The sequence below is a fragment of the Simochromis diagramma genome, unplaced genomic scaffold, assembly GCF_900408965.1.
Source record: "Simochromis diagramma unplaced genomic scaffold, fSimDia1.1 OVJJ01000604.1, whole genome shotgun sequence".
Lineage (NCBI taxonomy): Eukaryota > Metazoa > Chordata > Actinopteri > Cichliformes > Cichlidae > Simochromis > Simochromis diagramma.
Genome location: NW_024387416.1, coordinates 4,762,841 through 4,783,455, shown reverse-complemented (window position 1 = coordinate 4,783,455; position 20,615 = coordinate 4,762,841). Strand labels below are relative to the sequence as shown.

Genomic DNA, 20,615 nt, shown 5'->3' with positions numbered 1-20,615 from the left:
TACTGCTCAGCAATCGTGATTACAAACTGTTCTCAACTTTACACCGTCACTGTATTGACCCCAAAGCGTGCACAGCTGAACAGTGGCAGTGCTGTGGCTGCACCTGTGCTCTCGATGCAGTTTCTTCTGGATTCACAGAGCTGTTCCTCTTTATCTCCTCTTGCTGCATCTTTAGAAGTGTATCTCTGATGGGGATTTTTTTAAATGCAGATTGGAGACTAGAGAGCAGCCCTCAAACAGGCAGCGTTGCTATAACTTTAATGCAAGTAAACATAAAAATGTAAATACCAGCAATGCGTGGAGGATAACTGAAGTTTGGTTAGTTGACATAACCTGATGCACTTCCTCGTGGTAGCTGCAGAGCTGTGGTTAGGCCGTTATAACCGCATTAGGGAACATGTAAGATGGGGGTTAAATTGTTCCTAATAAGAGGCAGGCAAATGCCATCATGTGACAGGAAGTAGACAGAAAACAGACAAAACACCTGAAACGACCTTATCCGCACCACAAGGTTAGTCATTCTGTGTTGCCGTGTGATAAAGTCCTGATCCTAAGATTAGCGTCCGCACTGAAATCTTAGATCGCTTCATAGTGTTTCTTTTCTGAAGCGTTCAAATATTTGACACGTGGAACATCGCGATGTCTGTTTTTCTCTCTATCTGGCTGTAGAGTCTGTGGCTGACAGCTGAGTAGGTTTTGGTTCACTGGAAATGACTCGACTCTTCCCATGATTTACAGTGTCTCCATCGCCACTCGTGTATTGTAATGCGGTCTGTTTGTGTGCAGTTGTCTTTATTTATTTAACACAGAATGGTTGATTTATTTTCTTAGTCATTGTTGACAGCGACAGCTTCACCTGTCAGTCTGGCTGGTACTGTCATTTCAGTCATATCCGCTGCAGTGAAGTCAAAGCACACATCACTGATTCCTGCAAACAGTTCAGTCATGGAAATGTACAGTTTCTTGTCTAGCTGAAAGTGCACTGAGAAGAAAAAGCCATGATGTGATTTCCTATGTACACATGGAACGTTATTGCAGTATAAGAGAAGTACAGCAATTTTATGTCGTATACTGGGATATTTGTAATTAGAGCTGTTTATATATAGTAGAGCTAATTTGTTAAATTTTGTGGTCTTTATAATGTGTTGTGTTACGAACTCTGAGGACAGCCCAACTGATGTAGAAGCTTTGCACCGTCAGATTGGGCCTCATTGTCTCAAGCAATGCCTACACTGGACATTTTGTCTGTCTCCCTCTCCCACATGTTCCAAAAATAAAAATCATTTGCTTCGCCCCTCACATAAGTGCACATAAGCCCCCTTCTCCTGTCCTCTGGGCTTAATGTAGCTGTCATTTGTTTTTTTTATCTCAATTCCCCCGATTGTGTTGGAGCTTAATCTGGCCTATTATATGTTATGCAGGTCTGCACTGTCAGGATGAGGATGCTTGAGCATGTGTGCGCGGGGGTTTGTCGGGACGCAGACGTTAGATCATACCATCTGGAGCAAGGAACACGCAACCATAGTGAAGTAATCACGGTTATCTTTCTTTCCCGTGGCTCAAGATTTGCTAACAGTGAAGACGGTGTTGATAAAAACGTGGTCTGAGGGTATTTTGCAACCCAACGGCAGCTTCTCATTCGCGCAAGCCAAGGGGAGGTAATTGGGTGATTTAAAATGACCGGTCAGTGGGAGACGGCGAAAGAAAGGGTCAGTTTGTACTGACATCTTTACTCTTTACCAGCAGTGTGAATTTCACCTGACGCTTTCTTCCGTTGGTATCAAATCTCTGAGAGATGTGTGCAACTCACACCCTCACCTTTGTGTGTATTCTAGTGTGTGTGTGTGTGTTTGAGACTCGTCACCCTGGAGCCAGTCGTTCTCTCCTCTGACCCTGATCCCCGTCACCTGTCTGCTCAGATCACACACACAGACACACAATTGCTGTGACCCTTTCCTGGAGCTGAAATCCAATCGCAGTTGCCAGCCATACAAAACTTGCCAGCACAGCAAGGTTGTGTTTTTCTTTTTTTTTAATGTTGGGGGGTGTATGCGTTTGATTCTAACAACTTACTGTCTGCTTTGAGATGAACGAAGGCTCAGTACGACCATGTTAAAGGACTTAAAATAACACGTACACATTGACCTTGGACTGAGTCGTGCAAAGAACTTAAATGATGTCTAAGCTTTTTTCCAAAAAAGCCCAGTAGCTGAGTTAAACAGTTACACAAAATATCAAATGTTACAATTCAGAAACTTTTCCTAAATCACTGAAAATATGCTGAAAAACAGTGTTTCGTAAAGTCCATCAGCTACATTAAATCTTTTAGTAATATGTAAACATGCTTGTGAAATCTCAGTATGCAAGAGACAAATCCGAAAACCTAATATTAGATGATCTTCATGTGGGACTGCACTAAAAAATGATGTTTCTGTACTCGAACTCGATGGATCGGCTCAGAAACACTTGGAACATCTTTATTAAATGGATCAGTATTTATTTCCTGGTTTTCTACTCGGTATGAGTAAATGCAGAGAATTGCCATTTTCTGTGATGATATTGTGTGATAAGTGCAAAAGCCACAACTATCTCATACGTCTTGTAAGGCACAGTTTATGCTGAACCATATTTACAAATTTCAGTGCCACATGCTGACGTTCATGGTTTTTTTTGGGGAAGGCCTTGCATACGTCATCGGGTCCTAATAGCATGCTAAATGTATACCACATGTATGGCTAGCGTAATGGTCTGGGTGCCCTACAGTCCAGACCTGTCACCAGTTGGACACAAGGCCCCAAATTGTTAAAAGCTGAGAATATGTAAACATGTTGAGACTGGGGAAAAATATTTGGCTTTGAGGAAAAAAAAATCTACTCAGTAACTAAAAACTTGTTGCTTAAAAACAGGGTCAGCATGTCTAGATTATAACCAACCTCTAAGGGTCTGCTTTTCCTAGTGACGTAAACTTGAGACTGAGCGCACAGTTTTGTGTTGTGGGGATATCCGCGTACCTGCTAATTTTTTTGTGACTTTACAACGCACCAACGTCACCTCAGGCAACAGACTTGAAGCAAACCTCTGAAGTGCAACAGGAATGACTACTCGGCCGTCACGTCTCCAGCTGCCTGTGACCACAACAGAGGATAATTGAGGCTTAAGCCCACAGTGGTAGCGCCTATCCTCAGTACATAAGAGAACCAGTTTATCAGACTGTTAGCTTAGTTTTAGAGTTCAGCAGTTCTCTGACGTCTACACATGCCTAAATAATAAGCACTGTCATAATGTGGTAGGTACTACAGGGAAAACTGTGAATTTGAATCTTAAATGTTAGAAAGGGTGTAATGTGAGCAGTCCACCAGCAGAACCGGTAACCTATACAAGTTTTAATAGGAGAAATAAGGGGAGTTTCCATTTCTTGCTTTATTTTTAATCAGCATTTGCTTCCCAGCTATTTACAGATTTTCTTACATCTGAAGCAACAGATGTGGCGTTTTCTCTATGATGGTGACAGCTGTCGGATGAGGACGGTTTCCAGTTACATCTCTAGGTTTAAAATGCGTTATTACTGTCTTCCTCCAAAGGTTCACAGAAAAAACAGTGTGTTTGTGTGTGATGCTTATTATGTTTCACTTGGGTAATTGTTATATAATCACTGACCCAAATGCTTTGAAGATTCAGAAGATTGCCTTTTACTTTAAAGTCGTGTCCTTTTTTTATAATCACTGATTCTGTGTTCTTGCAGTTTTAAGGAAATAGAGCTGGTCAGTGGCACTAAAAAGTCAGAGAATCACAAACCTTTTAAATGCCCTGTAATTTGTGCTCTGTCATGTTTCTTAGTTAAATTTCTTTAGCCTTTTGCTTACAAGTCATTACATTGTCTTTATGGTTAAACTGTACTCCCTCTTTCACAGGAGTCCAAGTTATCATCTGTCCGCTCCAGTACGTCGCGAGGTCGAAACTCCGTGGCCACGACCACATCAGACGAGCAGCCGCACATCGGTAACTATCGGTTACTGAAAACCATTGGCAAAGGCAACTTTGCCAAGGTCAAACTGGCACGACACGTCCTCACCGGAAAAGAGGTAGGCATGAGTGCACGCGCCCACACACACACACACACACACAGGCTAGATTGGACTGTACGCTTTAATCTTATCCTGCGGTTCCACTTACAGAGTCGTTCTGACTTTGTGAACTTGGCTTTTATTTTTAGCTGCTTCGATCACATTCAGGAGAAATGCTCTAGTATTGACTCTTTATTTAACCAGAAACAGGCTCGTCAGTGTTTCAATAACAAACAGGCAATGCTAGGGAAACTGCTGAGACATGCTGTCATGTTGTGATGATGAAACCTGATGATCACTGCTGGTGGTGATAATAATAACAATAATAATAGTAGTAATAGTAATAATAACAGTAATAGTAATAATAGTGTACTTATTGACAATACAAGTATACCTGGTAATTAGACTTTGACAGAAAAGAAGCCTCAACCTTTTCTTTCCAGTTAGCAAAGATGGTAAAAAGCAGGAAAAATGGCTGCTAAGTGTTAATCTGTCTTCCTGGTCGCTGAGTGTAGGGGAGGGTTCATGCTGTGCTACACAGTTTGGTCTGAGGCTTGCATGGCTTTGGAGACAGTGCATCTGCTGCAGGAGATTAGTTCACCATTGTCAGCCTGAATAGAGACGCCCTAAATGTCTCCGGTTTACTTTGAATTCCAGATGTGATGTAACCCGGTGATCAGTCCCTTTAAGGGAAAAGCTGGGACTGCAGTGAGCCCATGCTTGGTTCTGTCTGTTGCCCAGTCAAGTCGGCTCTCCAACTGTGTGTACGTGTGTGTGCATGTTTGTGAGTGTGTGTGTGTGTGAGAGAGAGAGAGAGAGTGGGGTGGGCGTGCTCTGTCAATGTGTGACAACTCTGTGCCTGACACCCTGATAACATGCCATGTGACCTGCTGGCTGGCGCACACGCACTCTCGCACAAAACGAAAACAAGGGATAGTCAGAGGGCACGAAGGAGTCAGATAGACGAGCACGACCAGAAACGGTGAAAGAAAGACGTTAGTTGACAGGGAAAGACAATAATTGGACTGAGGAGTAGCCCTCCCTTTCCCATGTCCCTTTGAAGACACGATTCTTTGTTCCCCCTGCCTTCATGTCCTCTCTCCTCATTTTCTGCGTCATCCTCTTTTTCCTACAGCTCTCACTTTGAATCCATCCCATCTGTGCATTTCTCTCTTTATATATATTTTTTTCCTCTGCGGCTATTTTGATTATTTGTCTTTGCCCTTATGGCTTTTTGTTTTTCAGTCTCCCTTGCTGGGGACTGCTGTTGGATTATGAGCTGTAGGCCCTTAAAATGGCATGGATAAAAAGCATGCTTGAGCTTGAGAGTGTGTGTGCCTCTCTCCTATTTTCTATCCTATTATGCAACTATCACCTGCTGCGATTGTGTATTTATCACTTAATGCTGTGAAATTGTATCGTGTGTGTGTGTGTGTGAGATGTGTCCCAAAAAGAGAGAAGTGTGTGGACATTTGTGTTTGTGCGTGGCTGTCGCAGGCTGTGGTTTTGCGGGTTTGTGTGAGCAAAATGTGCCATAATAAATGAATCAAAGTGTAATGACAAGTGAGCACATTCTTGCTTCTTGCTTCTAGGTGGCTGTAAAGATCATAGATAAGACACAGCTCAACTCCTCCAGTTTGCAAAAGGTGAGTTACCTTGCTTTCTTCTCTCTCTCTCTCTCTCTCTCTCACTCTCTCTCTCACACACACACACACACACACACACACACACACACACACACACACACACACACACACACACACACACACACACACACCCCCAGCACAGAATTTAAACCTCAGTCCTTCTCATCCCTTTTCTCAGAAGTCATTTTAAGCCACTCTCCCTGCCCCAAGTGTCTTTTTCTCTCGTTCTCCCTCGCTCTCTCTGGCTTTCTGAAGTGGTCTAGTTTTCGGAGAGAGTTTTAATTACAGGAAACAAGCTGCAATTACTTCCTTTGATCGTGGCAGGGTGGGGTCTGTCCACTTACACACACACACACACTGTCTAACCATGTATACGTGCACACTGAACGCACACACCAACCACTCCACAGACATATATATATATATATATAACATAGAGTATGTACTTCTATAAACGCCGACGCACAGATGATAAGGAAATGTAAAGACGAAGGGAAAAGGTCACACGGAAGTTAGAACAGGAATTGGCAGGGAATGCTAGTTAAAATACGCTATCATATCTTGAAGTGTCTTTTTCTTTCTTTTTCTTTTTTAAACATTGATTTATATAAAGGCCGAACTAAGAATACGTCAGTCTGAAGTCTCAAGTCTCTAAATCTAAAAAAAAAAAAAAAAAAAAAAAAGCCAAGCAGTTTTAGTTTCATTCGGCATAAGATTTAAATATGTTTGCTGTGGACTATATAATGTGGATCAGTACACGTTTGCACTCCAGTGCAATGTGGCTCATTTATCCGTTTTATTTGGGTTATCAAACAGTTAATACAAGTTTGTTTGGATTGCAATCCAAACTAAGAGGCTGTATTTTTGTGTATTTTTTTTGTTTCTAGCTGCATAGCACACAATAGGTGCAACAGTGTAGCCGCTTTCATGTTAACATAAGCATAAACTCAGCTTTAATGTTTTGATGTCATTTTTAGATTACGCTCAAGGACAGCAGTCTTTGAAGAAGGTAACACTTGTAACAAAGCAATAAATATTTTACACTGAGATGCTGCTTTAGTGGTGCATTTAGGGCTGTTGGTACCTTTAATAGTTCCTGGTTTGCACAGTTTTTATATGGATAAATAGTTAATGTGCCCATAAAGTGCTCAGTCGGCCTCGCTTGACCTTATCTGCTGACTCAGAAGAAATATAATGAGCAGGGAGCAGCACATCTTTACGCCCTTTCCTGATATGAAATATGCAATGTTTTATACTACATGCACGATTTAACACTACAGTCTAATACATGGACTCAGAACCTTTTAAAATTTGGGGTCTGTATTTTGATACTTGGCTATTGTGGTTATTAAAAAGGCCATACTCCCTTTATGCAGTTATGGGAATGCAGGTTATTACAGCTTATAAACTGTGCCTCTGTAGAGAACACAATCTCTCATTTTGGAGAAGCTTATGAATAGATACTGCTGCTGCACGATGCTGGAGGCATGTAATAAACTCACATGAAAGACTTTGAGAAACATCTGGAACCAGCAGCTGTTAAAACGATCAATTTGGCCGTGCGGAAACTGACAGAAGTGTTATTGGGTCTGATCTAGAAAGATTACGGTTCTGACTTTAACAGAAAAGTTATTGAGCTGATATGTTCAGTTGCTACCTGCAGGAAGTGCTTGTCTAGAAAACGCTAAATAGTGGCCTTTAACTCATTTTAGTTCAATTATGCAATTCTAAATTGCACCAGACTTTAGATTGGTAGCTGAGTTACTTTGATCTCTGTTGGTATATCATCACTGTTTTTGTTTTCCTTCCTCCTCTTGAACAGGAAGTGAGTGGTTGTGTGTCAGTGTCAATTTACCTACCACAAACAGAGACTCTGGAGTCTTTGTAATCACACAGAAATTACAATACTGGCGTTTGTTTTCGCTCCCTGTCATTTGGAGCAAATGCACATAATCAAGTGATAGACATTTACACTGGAGAAATGACCGTATAAATGAGTGTCACAACAAGAACAACTCCCTCTGCAGTCTGATGGCGTGTTTGACGGTCTGTCTCGTTTCTCACAGCTCTTCCGGGAGGTGAGGATCATGAAGATGTTGAATCATCCCAACATAGGTGAGTCACCCTGAAACATGAGGTTCAAGTGTGTCGTCACTTGCTGGGAGCCAGTGTTTTTAAGGCCATGTAGCCAGATAATATTAATCCTGCTATTTGTTTTTGGTTTTTTACCCCTTTTTGCTTTCATTCTTGCTCTTTGCTCTGCTTCTCCCTTTGTTCTCTTCTTATTCCCTTGCCCCATCACTCCCTCCTCCTCCATTCCTCTTGCTTTGCCTTTCTCTTTCCACCTGCAGTCAAGCTCTTTGAGGTGATAGAAACAGAGAAGACTTTGTACCTGGTAATGGAGTACGCTAGTGGAGGTAAGTGCGTGTCACTGTGAAATGATTCCCCCTAAAAGTTGTCATTCTGTGATAGACCATAAGTAAAGGAAAAAAATAAAGACCTTTATAAGCAGGATCATTTGCAAAGAGCTTTATTATTGATAAATTTGCTGAAAATGAATGCCACTGTAAATGTTGTTATAATAATCAATTTATGTTATTGAGTCAACGTGATGACCAGATTTTTGTTTATTTATTTCTCCTGAAAACATGAAATTGGAAAATGCTAGCAGACTGTTTGTTGGTACTGCTGTTGTATCATTATAAGTCAAGTCTGTAATAAAACAGAGTATCAGTAATAAACTCCTAAACGACAACGTTCAGTTCAGTACTCCTGACCCTTTATTCTGGAGGCAGGTATCCAGTTCCAGCACTAAATCTGCTCTCCTCCTCTTTCTGTCGTCTCCCAGGAGAGGTCTTTGATTACTTGGTGGCTCATGGCAGGATGAAGGAGAAGGAAGCCCGTGCCAAATTCAGACAGGTGTGTTGGGTTGAAAACTGCTTTTTTCCCCTCCTTTCACAGAAACTAGTCCAACTTTGTAAGCGTCGTATGTTTCAAGCCAGTTTGGACTGATATTAAGAGTGTACAGTTTGTACTAAGTCTTGCATCACTAGCTCTATCCCGAAATTGCTTTTTGGATGAACTCCTAATGAAGAGCTCACTGTTTGAACCTCTCCATCCTGTCATCCCTCCTCTCCCCTGCTTCTCCCCGTTCCCTCTCTCTCGCTCACTTTGTCACTCTCCAGATTGTGTCAGCTGTGCAGTATTGCCATCAGAAGTGTATAGTACACAGAGACCTCAAGGTGAGAACACGCTCGAAGGCATTATTGAATTAGAATTGGTGTCAAAGCAACCTCCTCCCCTCTCCTCACCTCCACATTTAATCTTCATACAATTGGCTCTTTGAGCTGAAATCCCACCTCCGCAAACGAGTCACCCAGACGATATTCACAAAGTCTGTTAAACGCAAACATGCATTGTATACATTTCTCCTCCTATGTCATCGTTTTGTTGTTTTTTTGTTATTTTTCCTTTCTGCCAGCTCATCTTAGATTATCCCAAAAACCAAAGCGCACATTATGCACACACAGATCCAAGGCCTCTGGGTCAGTTTGGTTCATAGTATTATTCAGAGTTGTAAATCCTCTTATTGTCCCACCAGACAGACCTGTAGTCAACACATTATCATGATTAGTGGGACAGAAACCTCCTATTTCAAAGTTGTTTCTAGTCTATTTTGGGTTTTTAATGAAATTTTAGCAGCTTTTAGCAAGGTTGGATTTCCTACGGATAACAGTTACTAATGGTTGTCATTTAAAACACACACACACACAATAAAAGGCAGGCTTAGAAGTAAGCCGTTTCTGGTTGAGACAGAAGGCTTATCATAATGCTTGCCTTCCTTCACATTAACACAATCACTGTTGATCTGAGGGTTGTAAAATAAAATAAAAATCGAGCACAGGCTTATTTCTAAGAAGTACTCCAAAAGGGTGGCTGTAGACCTGCTGGTATCACCCATATTTGGCCATAAGTAAATTGGTTGGCAAGGTTGTAAACATGTTGATCTTAGACCCTCATACTTAGATTGACCTACTTTTAGAGCCAGCCTCAAGTGGCCACAAGATGAACTGCAGGTTTAGGCACTAATGCCATGGCTTCATTTTTCAGGTCTGCTGTTTGGTCTTACAGTGAGAGCAAATTTTGATGAGTCTGCATTTTGATACGGAGACTAAAATGACCCCATTTGAGTGCCAAGACTTAAAAAAAATAAATAAATGAATACTGTATCGTTGATGTCATGCTCTACTGTATCTCTGCTTCTTTTCATGAGAGATAATAAGGTTGATGTGGATGACTAATAGGTAATTAATATCAGCAACAAATCATTAAAAACCTGTGATGTTCCTTTTTTTTATTTTTTTTAGCTCAGAGGTTAGAGATGATGTCAGTATTGTATTTAATGTGTGCATGCACACTCTCACACACTCAAACGCACAGAAGCTGCAAAGTATTCAGAGCAAGTGAAAAGGAGAGCGGACCTGTTGCTAGGCAACCCCAGCCTCCTTGCTCACTGGTTCACTTCAAGCTTAAAGATACAAACACGCAGGAAAAAACTGTGGTCTCTCACGTTTACCCATTGTGCGCTGCTTGAACGGCACAGACGGTTCCTGTGAAAGCTCTCTTTCCCACACAGCTGTTTATTTTAACCCAAAGAAAAGTGTTTTAGAAATCCATCTGTACCATGAATGTGCTACCTACAAAGCCATTTGCATGCCAGATCATGTTACATTTGATCCCAAGCTAGTCAGTTTCTTAATTCCACTTTGTCAGCAGCTCAGATTTATACTTTTTGTGCCTCTGATCTGATGAGCCCACAAAGCAGATCTTAATTGTTTTTCATTTTTTGGCACATATGGTATGGCGTGGTTTCTTTCCTCCTCTTTATTTGCGCTCCTGTATTTTGAACATAGTAAATGCCCCTTCTTCTGACCTCTCTCCTCGCCGTTTGTCTGCAGGCAGAGAACTTGCTGCTGGACGCAGACATGAACATCAAAATAGCCGACTTTGGCTTCAGTAATGAATTTACTCTGGGGAACAAGCTGGACACGTTCTGTGGCTCCCCGCCCTACGCAGCTCCAGAGCTCTTCCAGGGCAAGAAGTACGACGGACCTGAGGTGGATGTCTGGAGCCTCGGAGTGATCCTCTACACACTGGTCAGCGGCTCGCTGCCCTTCGATGGACAAAACCTCAAGGTCGGAAGGATGTGTGTGTGTGTGTGTGCACGCATTACATAAGTGGAAGTCTGTATTCTGTGGGTGGTTGTAGTATTTGTCATGCTGGTTTCTGTTCCCTCTTCCTGCAGAATGCAGAAATTGAACTCTAGAATGGGTGAAAGTTATTATCTCTCTGCCTGTATTGACTTTCCAAATTTGCATTTGTTGATGATATGTGTTCGGTGTTTAAAGAGAGATTTAATGTTTCCTGAACTGCTTTTGCTACCAATCATTCACACCACCTATCACACTGTGCATTCAGTCAGTACCCACATGACTCATTCTGGAAGTGCAGACACATTTTGGGTGGGCGATATGACATTGAATGTGATGGTATTGATATTAAAATGCCAGAGAAATATAATCTAGGCTTACTGAACATGCCTTTTGCTCTACCTCTTGAGTTTTATGAAAATGCAGTGCTTGACAGAATAAGCACATTCATTACAGCTGTGTTAACAAGCGTTACTACGTGCATTAACCTGCTCCGTGTCTGAGCACATGAAAGTTGATAAATGAGCTGAACGGTGGTGATTTAACAAAAAGTTAAATTGCGATGTTACTCTGTGCCTGGGAACTGGAAGTGCGTTCTCGTATTAAAGCTAAAGAAATACCCACAAGTCAGTGAATTTCATTTAATGCTTATATCACCCACGTCCTGTGCTGCAGCTCTGATTGAATCAGAGCTTTTTGAAATGCTAACCAGCTTATATGAATATGGTTCCTGTTTAATAAAACTGTAATTCATTTGTAAGCATAGATAATGTTTAGCTTGGCTATGTGGAGCCATATCTGATTGAGGTAGGAGAATACTGATGAGATTTCCTCTTCACTCGCATCATAAAGTGTTTAATCTTTACATAAACCTTTGGATGTTTAGTTGCTTTGCTTTGCCCAAATTTATTTTCAAAGCAAAGCTGTGTGTGTGTGTGTGTGTGTGTGTTTGTTTGTTTGTGTTTGTGTTTAAAATTGCTGATTGTTTGCGCTTACTGTTGACTTTTCATATACCTGTCCATCTCCAGGAACTGAGAGAGCGCGTGCTACGTGGTAAATACAGGATTCCTTTCTATATGTCCACCGACTGTGAGAACCTGCTCAAAAAGTTCCTCATCCTGAACCCTTCAAAAAGAGGCAGCCTCGAGGTATAACGCACAGCAGTGCCACACGCACACACACAAGTCACGAAATGCCTTTAATTCAGTTACTGCATTTGTTTCCTTGTGAATGAAACGATCATTTCAGCCACCTATATGTAACTGCGTGAGTCCTACAGATGTTTTGAATGTAGCTCGTTGCTAAGAATGGTGTTTACAGCCCATATAAGACTGTAAAGTTAGACTTGCTTCATCAGCCATATGTGAGTTTGTTGCTGAGGTGCAAAGTGCTTTTTAAAGACTTAGTAAATACCTGTTAAGAGTAATTTAATTTGGTTGGATGTGGATGGAAGGTAACTTGCTCGGATGAAAAATATTACTAAGGTGACAGGGAGGGGGGGGAAGTGTTGCTGCTTGCATTGGCTTGTCAGGTTGTAGGTTTTGTCAGCGTATGTAGTTATTCCCGATCCTTGATTGGTCGTGCTAAAACAACCCCATAAATTCAGTTTAATGTTTTTAAAAATGAGTCATGTGCCTGTTCGTTTAAACCCACTTAAGATTGTACGCACTTGTTTCAATCGGCAAAGTGCATCTCGCTCAAACAATGAACGTACAGTCTATTCTGCTTTAAGAAGCCAGTGGATCAATAACTCTTAACTGAACCCTGCTGTGATTGCGCTCAGCTTTTATCAGACATACAGTCTTTATATAATGTCCATTTTCATCATCGTGGACTCTGCAGCGTATGAGCGATATTGTGGGCTTCATCCTTAAGGTCTAAATGCTTCTGTCAGTGTAGTATCTGAATTGTGACACCGTTAGTTTCCCAGGAGAAAAGTATTGGTGAACTACTACTACTCTGTTCATCTTTCATCCTTCCCCACACTCCTTTCTGCCCATTTGTCCTTTTTGCCAACTCATGCCTCCCTTTATCTGTTTGTTTGGCTTTCTACCAGCAGCAGATAATGAGAGACCGGTGGATGAATGTGGGCTATGAGGAAGAGGAACTCAAACCCTACATCGAACCTCAGCCAGATTATAAGGACCCCAGGAGGACAGGTAGGCAAAAGAAAAAAGAAAAAAGATGACTCTCTAAACCCCTTTTTCTTCATCACACACAGCCACACCTAAGCCTGTATACATTCTCTCTTTCTCTTCTTCTTCTTTTTTAATCTTTAGGAGTTATATAAAGTTGGTGTCAGCTCACCGTTCTATTTATAACATGGTTTTACTGTATGTGCAGACATCATGCTGCAGATGGGATTCTCTCAGGAGGAGATCCAGGACTCGCTGGTGAACCAGAAGTACAACGACGTGATGGCCACATACCTGCTTCTGGACTATAGGAACTCTGAGGTTACTCAGGTTTTTTTAAAATCATGCTTCACCCTGTAATACCAGAGTCATAATAACTATGCAAGGTGCTGTTTGTCAGAGCTGAGCTGTCCTTTATGAAGAAGTGACTCTATCTTTATATATCTTCTTTTTAATAATATGTATATGAAGATTTATTTTGGTTTTTTTTTTTAGTCCTTTCTGTTTACGTGACCTATACCAGTTTCTTTCTCTCTTGTATTAAGACGTCTGTTTTGGTTTTTCCCTCAGCTTGATGAAGGTGGCATCAAACCTCGGCCGGGAAGTGATGTAAGCAACATAAATGCTCCCCCCCCGCTTCATAAGGTATAATGAGAACACATAATGTCTTCAGCTAGCGCTTAATGAGGTTTCCCCAACTCCAGCAAGCGACACAGATACACTGACTTGACCAAACACATGTAGCAAAAGCTCTTTACTTTGATGTTTGAGGTTCTTAATCATACACATAGGTCATGGCTTCTACATTAAACTATCCCGTTGTGTATTTAAGCATGTTAAATGCTGCTCTGACCTTTTGTGTATCTTTAAGGTACAGCGCAGCGTGTCATCCAACCAGAAGCCTCAGAACCGCCGAACCACCGACCAGGGTGAGATTGGTGTGTGTTGAAGGGGAATGGGAACACTGGAAACATAGTTGTAGTTGTGTTGTAGACATGGAAAATCAAGACGAGGATAAGATTTAGGCTGGAATAAAGGTTAACAAGGAGAATGAACAAGGAAGAGAAGGTTAAGCGAAGGAAGTAGAAGAGTGAGTGCATGAGTAGAGGGCTTGCTATGACTGCTTCTCGATTGATTAAAGTAAAAAAGGAAGTGACAAACCAGCAGGCAAAGCAGAAGAAAGGTCCAAGGTTCAAGCCTATTAAGTGCTGGTCTGACGCACTGCCTTCCTTTTTTTTTTTTTTTTTTTTTTTTTTCCCCAGGCTCCTCCTACTCCAAAAGGGGAGGTCAGACAGACAACCGGTCAGCAGGGGAGGATTCTGGGAGGAAGGGTTCATCAGGCAGCTCCACCACCAAGGTGCCGGCCAGTCCTCTGGCCTCGTCCGACCGCAAGAAGAGTGGCACACCCTCCACCGTGAGACCTAATACCCATGCTGCTGATATATTTGCATTTAAGCCGTATCAAAAACACAAAGGGTTGTATTTGCGTCATCGCTTGGTACACACACAAATTCCCAAACATGCGCACAAGTAACTGCTGCGTCTGCAGAGCTGTAATTTTTGCCCTTTAGTGTATGCTGTCATCAGCCATAATTACTCACATGCTGTGGTCCAAAGATCAAAATAATTCCTAGTTAATTATCAAACTAAATAAAAACAAGTGGCCTTTAAACTATGAACATTTTAACTGCTCTGCGAAAGTGAAACTGTGCGGGTGTGGAGCTGTTACACTGCCGTGCTATGTAGTTGCTTTTACATTAGAAGATAGTTAGATAAGGCCTTTATCTTTAAGTTATATACACCCAAAACGCCTCACCAGGGGATGAGAGCAGAGTCCACAAACCTGGTGAAGAACTCGATGTTTCACAGCCTTGTGCCGGGCTCAGGCCTCCGAGAACGAGAGCTCAGAAGCTCGTCTTTCCGGTTACTCACACAACCCTGAACAAAGAGAACATGCATTCCACAGCACATCCGCCCGGATTGGTTACATCTTCGTTCATTTAATGACATAAGCACGTGTCACATGCCTTAAGTGCAGTCACCTGCTCTCATCTGCTCAGTTGGCATCAATTGGCAGAACCCTGAGGGAGTCTTATAACCTTAACATCTGACACAGGAAGTGCCTGACAGGGATCTGTATTTGACGCCTACCATTAAACTAAAACGTAACTGTAAAGGTCGAGTGTGCATATGAAAAATATTTTAGGAAATTTCATGTCCAACCGTTTTGGTTTAAAGCCCCTGGACTGACCTCTTGGTAGGACTGTGTGGGTGTTTAAAAACTTTGCTCGATGGACTTCTCTCTTGAGGTTTGTTGCACCTGTCAGCTCGACACGCCTTTAGACATTTATTAATCATTTATCTGTGGGCTTTGGTGACATAACAGACATGTATTATAGCTCTGCCCAACTTCAAGCTGTGCAGAGCTTAACTGTCATTCTCATGGAAAGTGCACACGTGGGAGTGGAGAGGTTTCAAATGACTATTCAACATGGCAAGGTGAAAATGAATTGGTTTTTTTTTTCTTGTGTCATTCACAGATAATTTGGACGAGGGTGCATGAAAATTAATTCGATCCGGGAAATTCTCTTGAGCGCTAATTACGGAGGTTTTTCATTCATATTAGGTTGTTTAAGCTGCTTGTCCTTTTTCCATTGAGAAGTTTGCTGAAAGGCTGTTCCCTGGATACCTTGCTGGGGTCATCAACCCTTAATCAAACCTTTGTCCCTTTTTTCTAACATTTCTATTTTGATGCTCCTCCTTTTCAGAATAGCATCCTGTCCACCGGTACCGGCCGCAGTCGGAATTCTCCTCTGACCGACAGAGCCACTCTCGACCAGAGCATTCAGAACGGCAAAGACAGGTACGCAAACGCACGCACACTAAATACACACACAGAATTACAAATGAGAGAAGACAAGGGCAAACGCAGCCACTCAGGCGTTCTCACAAGCACTCTTTCTCGTCATTCAAAGCCCAACTAGTTGCTTTGAGGCAGCGCCGCGTCTTCACTCATATACACATAATACAAACACACACTCACCATGGTTTGTGAATGAAGCAGCCCCACAGCTGTCTCAGTGACTGAATCCCAGACCTTGGCTGGTACTCTCCAGAGTTCTGCCAGCTGGCTCAGGGAGGCCCGCAGCCTTCCCCCAGGGTGGGGTGAGCTCTGCTGGACATGGAAATCGGGCTCTCTCAGGAATTTAGGCCAAACCTCCAGAAGATTACAGATTACTCGTGATGGCCTGATGGAGGCCGGGAGAAAGCCCTGACGTGGAAGCATCCAAGTGTGCAGGTTTACGTACTCGATCTTCAAACTCTATAAAAACGCACAATAGAAGTGTGACACCTATAAGTCCCTCCAGAGTTCCTTCAGGTGTCACACCCATGCTGCACCCAGGTAAAAGAAGGTGCAGAAGTGACATTAATCCTATAAAATCACAGATGGCTAAAAGCAGCATTTAAGTTAAATAATTGATTTTCTTTAGCCTTAAGTCAAGCTTCCATCTTTTTCCCCCCTCCTTGTTCACTGAAATGAGCTACTGTGGAGTTTTATGGAGTATTCCCCTTCTTTTCCACTTTCTAATTTCTCATTTTAAACTTTCTGCGTGTGATTCATCCTCCCGGCTCTCCTCTCATCCTGGATCCCCTTTCGGTTTTTAAAAGAACGGTCCAAATCTTGTTGCCCTCTGACGGTTCTGCGCGTGCTAACTTCTGGCGTCAAGCAGCTCATAACACGTCCCCGCATACAGCTATACGCACATCACTCATGCTTAACCCAGCCATGTGCTTTGTGGGCTTTTTCATGAGCATTAAACCTAAAACCAAACCATAATCCCTACTAGGACGCAGCATTCATGGTCATGGTTCATACTGCTTTGTTTACCTGTTCATGTGTCCGTCTCAAATGACCCCATTGTTCCCAACGTGGCGCACCACCTACAGTGTGGCAGATTCAGTTGAATCCAAGTAGAGGCTGTAAAATCAAGTCTCCTCTGCGTTCACTGTTGGAAACGGTCATTTGAGACAGCATTGCTTTTTTAGTACTGTGGGTCTGTTAACTATGGTAGGCTCTGCTAACTCAGTGGTTGTCATCTGCTTTGATTTTAAAGTTACTTTATTTGATCATCACTAATGCTTTGAAGTTTGGGCTTTTATACTTGTTATACCCTACCCACACCACCCCCCCTTTCTGTCCTTTTCTAATTTCCTTAATTTGGCTTCTTTTATCTGCTGCTGAGCCTCCCTCTGGAGTCGCTCACATTTTCTTGGCACCTCCTTCCTTTGCTTTATTCCAGCTTCCTTTCCCCCCCCCCCCCTCTTGTCCTTATATTAATCTTTCTTCTTATTTCTTTCTTTTCCTCCCCTCTCTCTAAGGAGATTAGAGACTTGTGATGGAATATTAACTCTTAGTAGCACTATATGGTCCCCGCGTTCACCTCCTAATAGGCTTACATATGCACAAATACATCCACTCACATGCAGAGAGACGGCTGGGCATGCACAAATTTCAACACGAGTCATACACGCTCACACTCACTACACACTGGGTTATCCAGTTAATATTTTCCATCACCAGCCATGCTAATCCTTGTGTTTCTCTCAGCTGTGTGTTTGTTTTCTGTGTAAATGTCCCTCTTTCTCTGTGTTCATTCTTCCACACTCTCTTGATATCTCTTGTCTCTCCACGGTACCACTCTCCGCTGTCCCTTACAGTGTGTGTGTGTGTGTGTCTGTGTCTGTTTTTTCTCTTGTGCATGTGGATAAGGTCAAGTTAACGCCATCGGTAATGTGCAGAGCTTTGTAGGCTGTAGCAGCCTCCTGATTAGCAGAGGGTTCAAAGAGGAACTCAGCATTTTGTTTGTTTTTGTTTGTTTGTTTGTTTTCTTAAGTAATTCTTAAGATATGTCAGTTGTGCAACTTTGTAGGTGATAAAATAGATGGAAAAAGTTTGGATTGTTTACATTTGAGGAGGTATGTGAAAGTGGTAAGTCAGGAACTGCAAGCTCTGATCTCCTACCCAGCTGGTTTACTGTAAGAAACTAAACTTGTTAACGTGTCATTTGCTGGAATCTGCATTTTTGGCATGACTGTTTGCAAAGTAAACAGTTTGTTGTCAGAATTGACTTAATATAGCACATTTTGCTTCTATCAGTAGTATTTATTTTGAAAATGTAACGAAACAAATTTGTCTTAAAAGAGGCAACAAAGCACATTTATCCACTGACGGGGGAACTTAACAGGAAAAATATTGTTTGTTATTTTACTGTGTACATAAAGGATGTCGAGCTTTCGAGTGTGTTTTTCGTTTTTCCCCAGTGATGTATACGCGTAAGTGGCCGATCTCTGCTGAACGCTCTGTTCAGAGGTTTTGTCAGGCTGATGCCTTCTCGGTGCCAGTTTGACATCTGTGTTGAACTCACAGATGCACGAGTGCAGGTGGTCAGAACGGACTTTGGGGCATTGCGCTAAAGATAGAAGCTACATTACACTAAAGCCTCGCGTTGTCATGGAGGGAAGATCTGGCAGATTTTATACCGAAATGAAGGCACGGATGGTTGTTTTATTTATCTCTTTAATTTATAGGCAAAACTTTGTTTTTACTGTGTGTTTATTGACTTTATCCACATAATTTGACTTTCTGCTGTGCTGTGTGTGAGTGTGTGAGAGATAAGAAGCTGGTCTCCTGTGCTCTGCCCTCTGTGTCACGTACATTTTTATATGTAAAGTTAAAGGGACAGGCAGCCTTTTGAATGAGGTTTCACAATGAAGCAATGTTCACAGCAACGCACTGGCCCTCCTCCTTTGTTCCTGTGTGTGTGTGTGTGTGTGTGCGCGTGTTTTCTGTCGCTCTTTGTTTCTACTTCCTCTGTTCTTCCTCTTGTGTCCTGTTTTCTCTGCTCTTCTCTCCCTCCTCCCATCTCCCCCCCCCCCCCCCCCTTACAGTGTATGATAAGTGCTGCTTCTAACCATACTCCACTTCACCTCCCTGCCCACCTACACACAAACCCCGCCCGGTGTGCTTGTGTTTTGTTTTTGTTTGTTTTTTGGGGTGGATGTTTGATTGTGTCTCTGTTTGGCGTGCCTGTCCTGTCTTACTCACGTTTGTGGGTGTGTTTGCATATACGTGTGTGTGTGTGTGTGTGTGTGTGTTGGGCGGGGCACTCCTCCTCCTCCTCTTCCTCCCCGTCCTTCCTCTCAGCCTAAACACTCCGGGTTCCCGCGCCTCCACTGCCTCAGCCGCTGCCGTCCTCTCCTCCTCCTCCTCATCCTCGCGTCCCCGCCACCACAAGTCCCTGTCCTCCTCCAATCATCCATGCCCCTCTGACCTGCACGCACCACGGCCCAGGCAAGTCTCTCACACTCTTTTTGTCTTTCACACACACACACACCTCTCTGCTCAGATCATCATCTTTCCTGCAATGGACACAAAAGAAAAAGAAGAGATGAAGATGGGATAAAGTGATTTATCCCAAGAAAGGTCCTCAGATTGTGTTACACCTGCTCATCTACACTAAATGCAGAATTGATTAAAAGCTTCTAAAAAAAAAAATGCAGCTGATTACAGGACCAAACATCACAAAACAGTAAAGTGTACGGTAATCAGAAAAAAAATCCTCTTTTTCTTATGATGGATATCCTGCATAAAGCTTACGGTCACTGTATAACTTCATGGTAACAATTATTCCCCCCATGACGAAGCAGAACTGTGAAGAAACGTGCAGCAGCAAACACACTAAGTAACACTGCCATAAGTGAGGCTCTGCTGCTGCTATTCTTGCTGTGATATGCACTGTCTGCATGTATACATTCTCCACTATAACATCACCATAGTGAGATGGTCAACATTTCTAAGGCTTGCAATCATAGGCTCACCAGTTACTTAGCAACGGCCAGGAAGTACATCGCGGAGCTCAGAAAAGCTGCACAATTGTGGAGATGTTGACATAGCTCGTCTTTGGCCAGTCACTCACATTCAAAGCTCTCATCTATCAGTGGAGACATAACTGAGCAGGCAGGATTTGAGAACAAGATGAGCAGGTTCATTTTTTTTATTTTGATTTTTTTTTAAGCTGTCCTGTACCTCTGACAGGCCAGAGCTGTTTTTCTACTTGTTTTTGTTTCCTCGCAGCATAAACCATCTGCGGACTAACAAGAATTATGTCTCTATTCTCAGAAGCCTTAATAGATTGCATAAGAATCTTGGTTTGATAATCCTACATCTATTTTCTCAGTCCAGCGTATGAAATAGAAAAGCTGAAGGAGCGGACAATCCCTGCGTTGTGTCATTTAGAGGAAGTAAAAGAATGTGCAGTTGCTCTGGGGGAGAACCAGACAAATTACAGATGTAGCTGTGTTACTTTCTGTTTATGTGAAAACACCTTTGTGTTATCTGTTGCATGTCCTCTATAGGTATTTTCCCTTTGTCCCCGATTTGATATTATAGCACACATTGTGTTTGTTGATGAGGGTTTTCCCCGGCTGGTAGAAATGCTTTTCAGCTGTTTGTGGGAATTTATCCACCTTTAAGGTTTCCCAGCCTCGGTGTTTTGTTCC

The 20,615-nt window shown here is 42.4% G+C and overlaps 1 protein-coding gene across 7 annotated transcripts in view; it reads left to right on the top strand.

The window, feature by feature from the left end:
• The window catches only part of mark2b (MAP/microtubule affinity-regulating kinase 2b), a 50,005-nt gene that overhangs the window by 18,789 nt on the left and 10,601 nt on the right, over window positions 1-20,615 (top strand). For 4 of the 7 annotated variants that reach the window (XM_040012436.1, XM_040012439.1, XM_040012434.1 and 1 more), the window contains exons 2-16: window positions 3,912-4,082; window positions 5,657-5,710; window positions 7,777-7,825; window positions 8,062-8,127; window positions 8,559-8,629; window positions 8,896-8,952; window positions 10,669-10,905; window positions 11,949-12,068; window positions 12,977-13,079; window positions 13,264-13,376; window positions 13,626-13,700; window positions 13,927-13,984; window positions 14,318-14,469; window positions 15,824-15,918; window positions 19,261-19,407. In XM_040012436.1, coding sequence (XP_039868370.1) covers window positions 3,912-4,082; window positions 5,657-5,710; window positions 7,777-7,825; window positions 8,062-8,127; window positions 8,559-8,629; window positions 8,896-8,952; window positions 10,669-10,905; window positions 11,949-12,068; window positions 12,977-13,079; window positions 13,264-13,376; window positions 13,626-13,700; window positions 13,927-13,984; window positions 14,318-14,469; window positions 15,824-15,918; window positions 19,261-19,407 — 1,568 coding nt within the window. The remainder of the gene's footprint in view (window positions 1-3,911; window positions 4,083-5,656; window positions 5,711-7,776; window positions 7,826-8,061; window positions 8,128-8,558; window positions 8,630-8,895; window positions 8,953-10,668; window positions 10,906-11,948; window positions 12,069-12,976; window positions 13,080-13,263; window positions 13,377-13,625; window positions 13,701-13,926; window positions 13,985-14,317; window positions 14,470-15,823; window positions 15,919-19,260; window positions 19,408-20,615) is intronic. The other 3 variants (XM_040012435.1, XM_040012438.1, XM_040012441.1) reach the window with 3 other exon arrangements.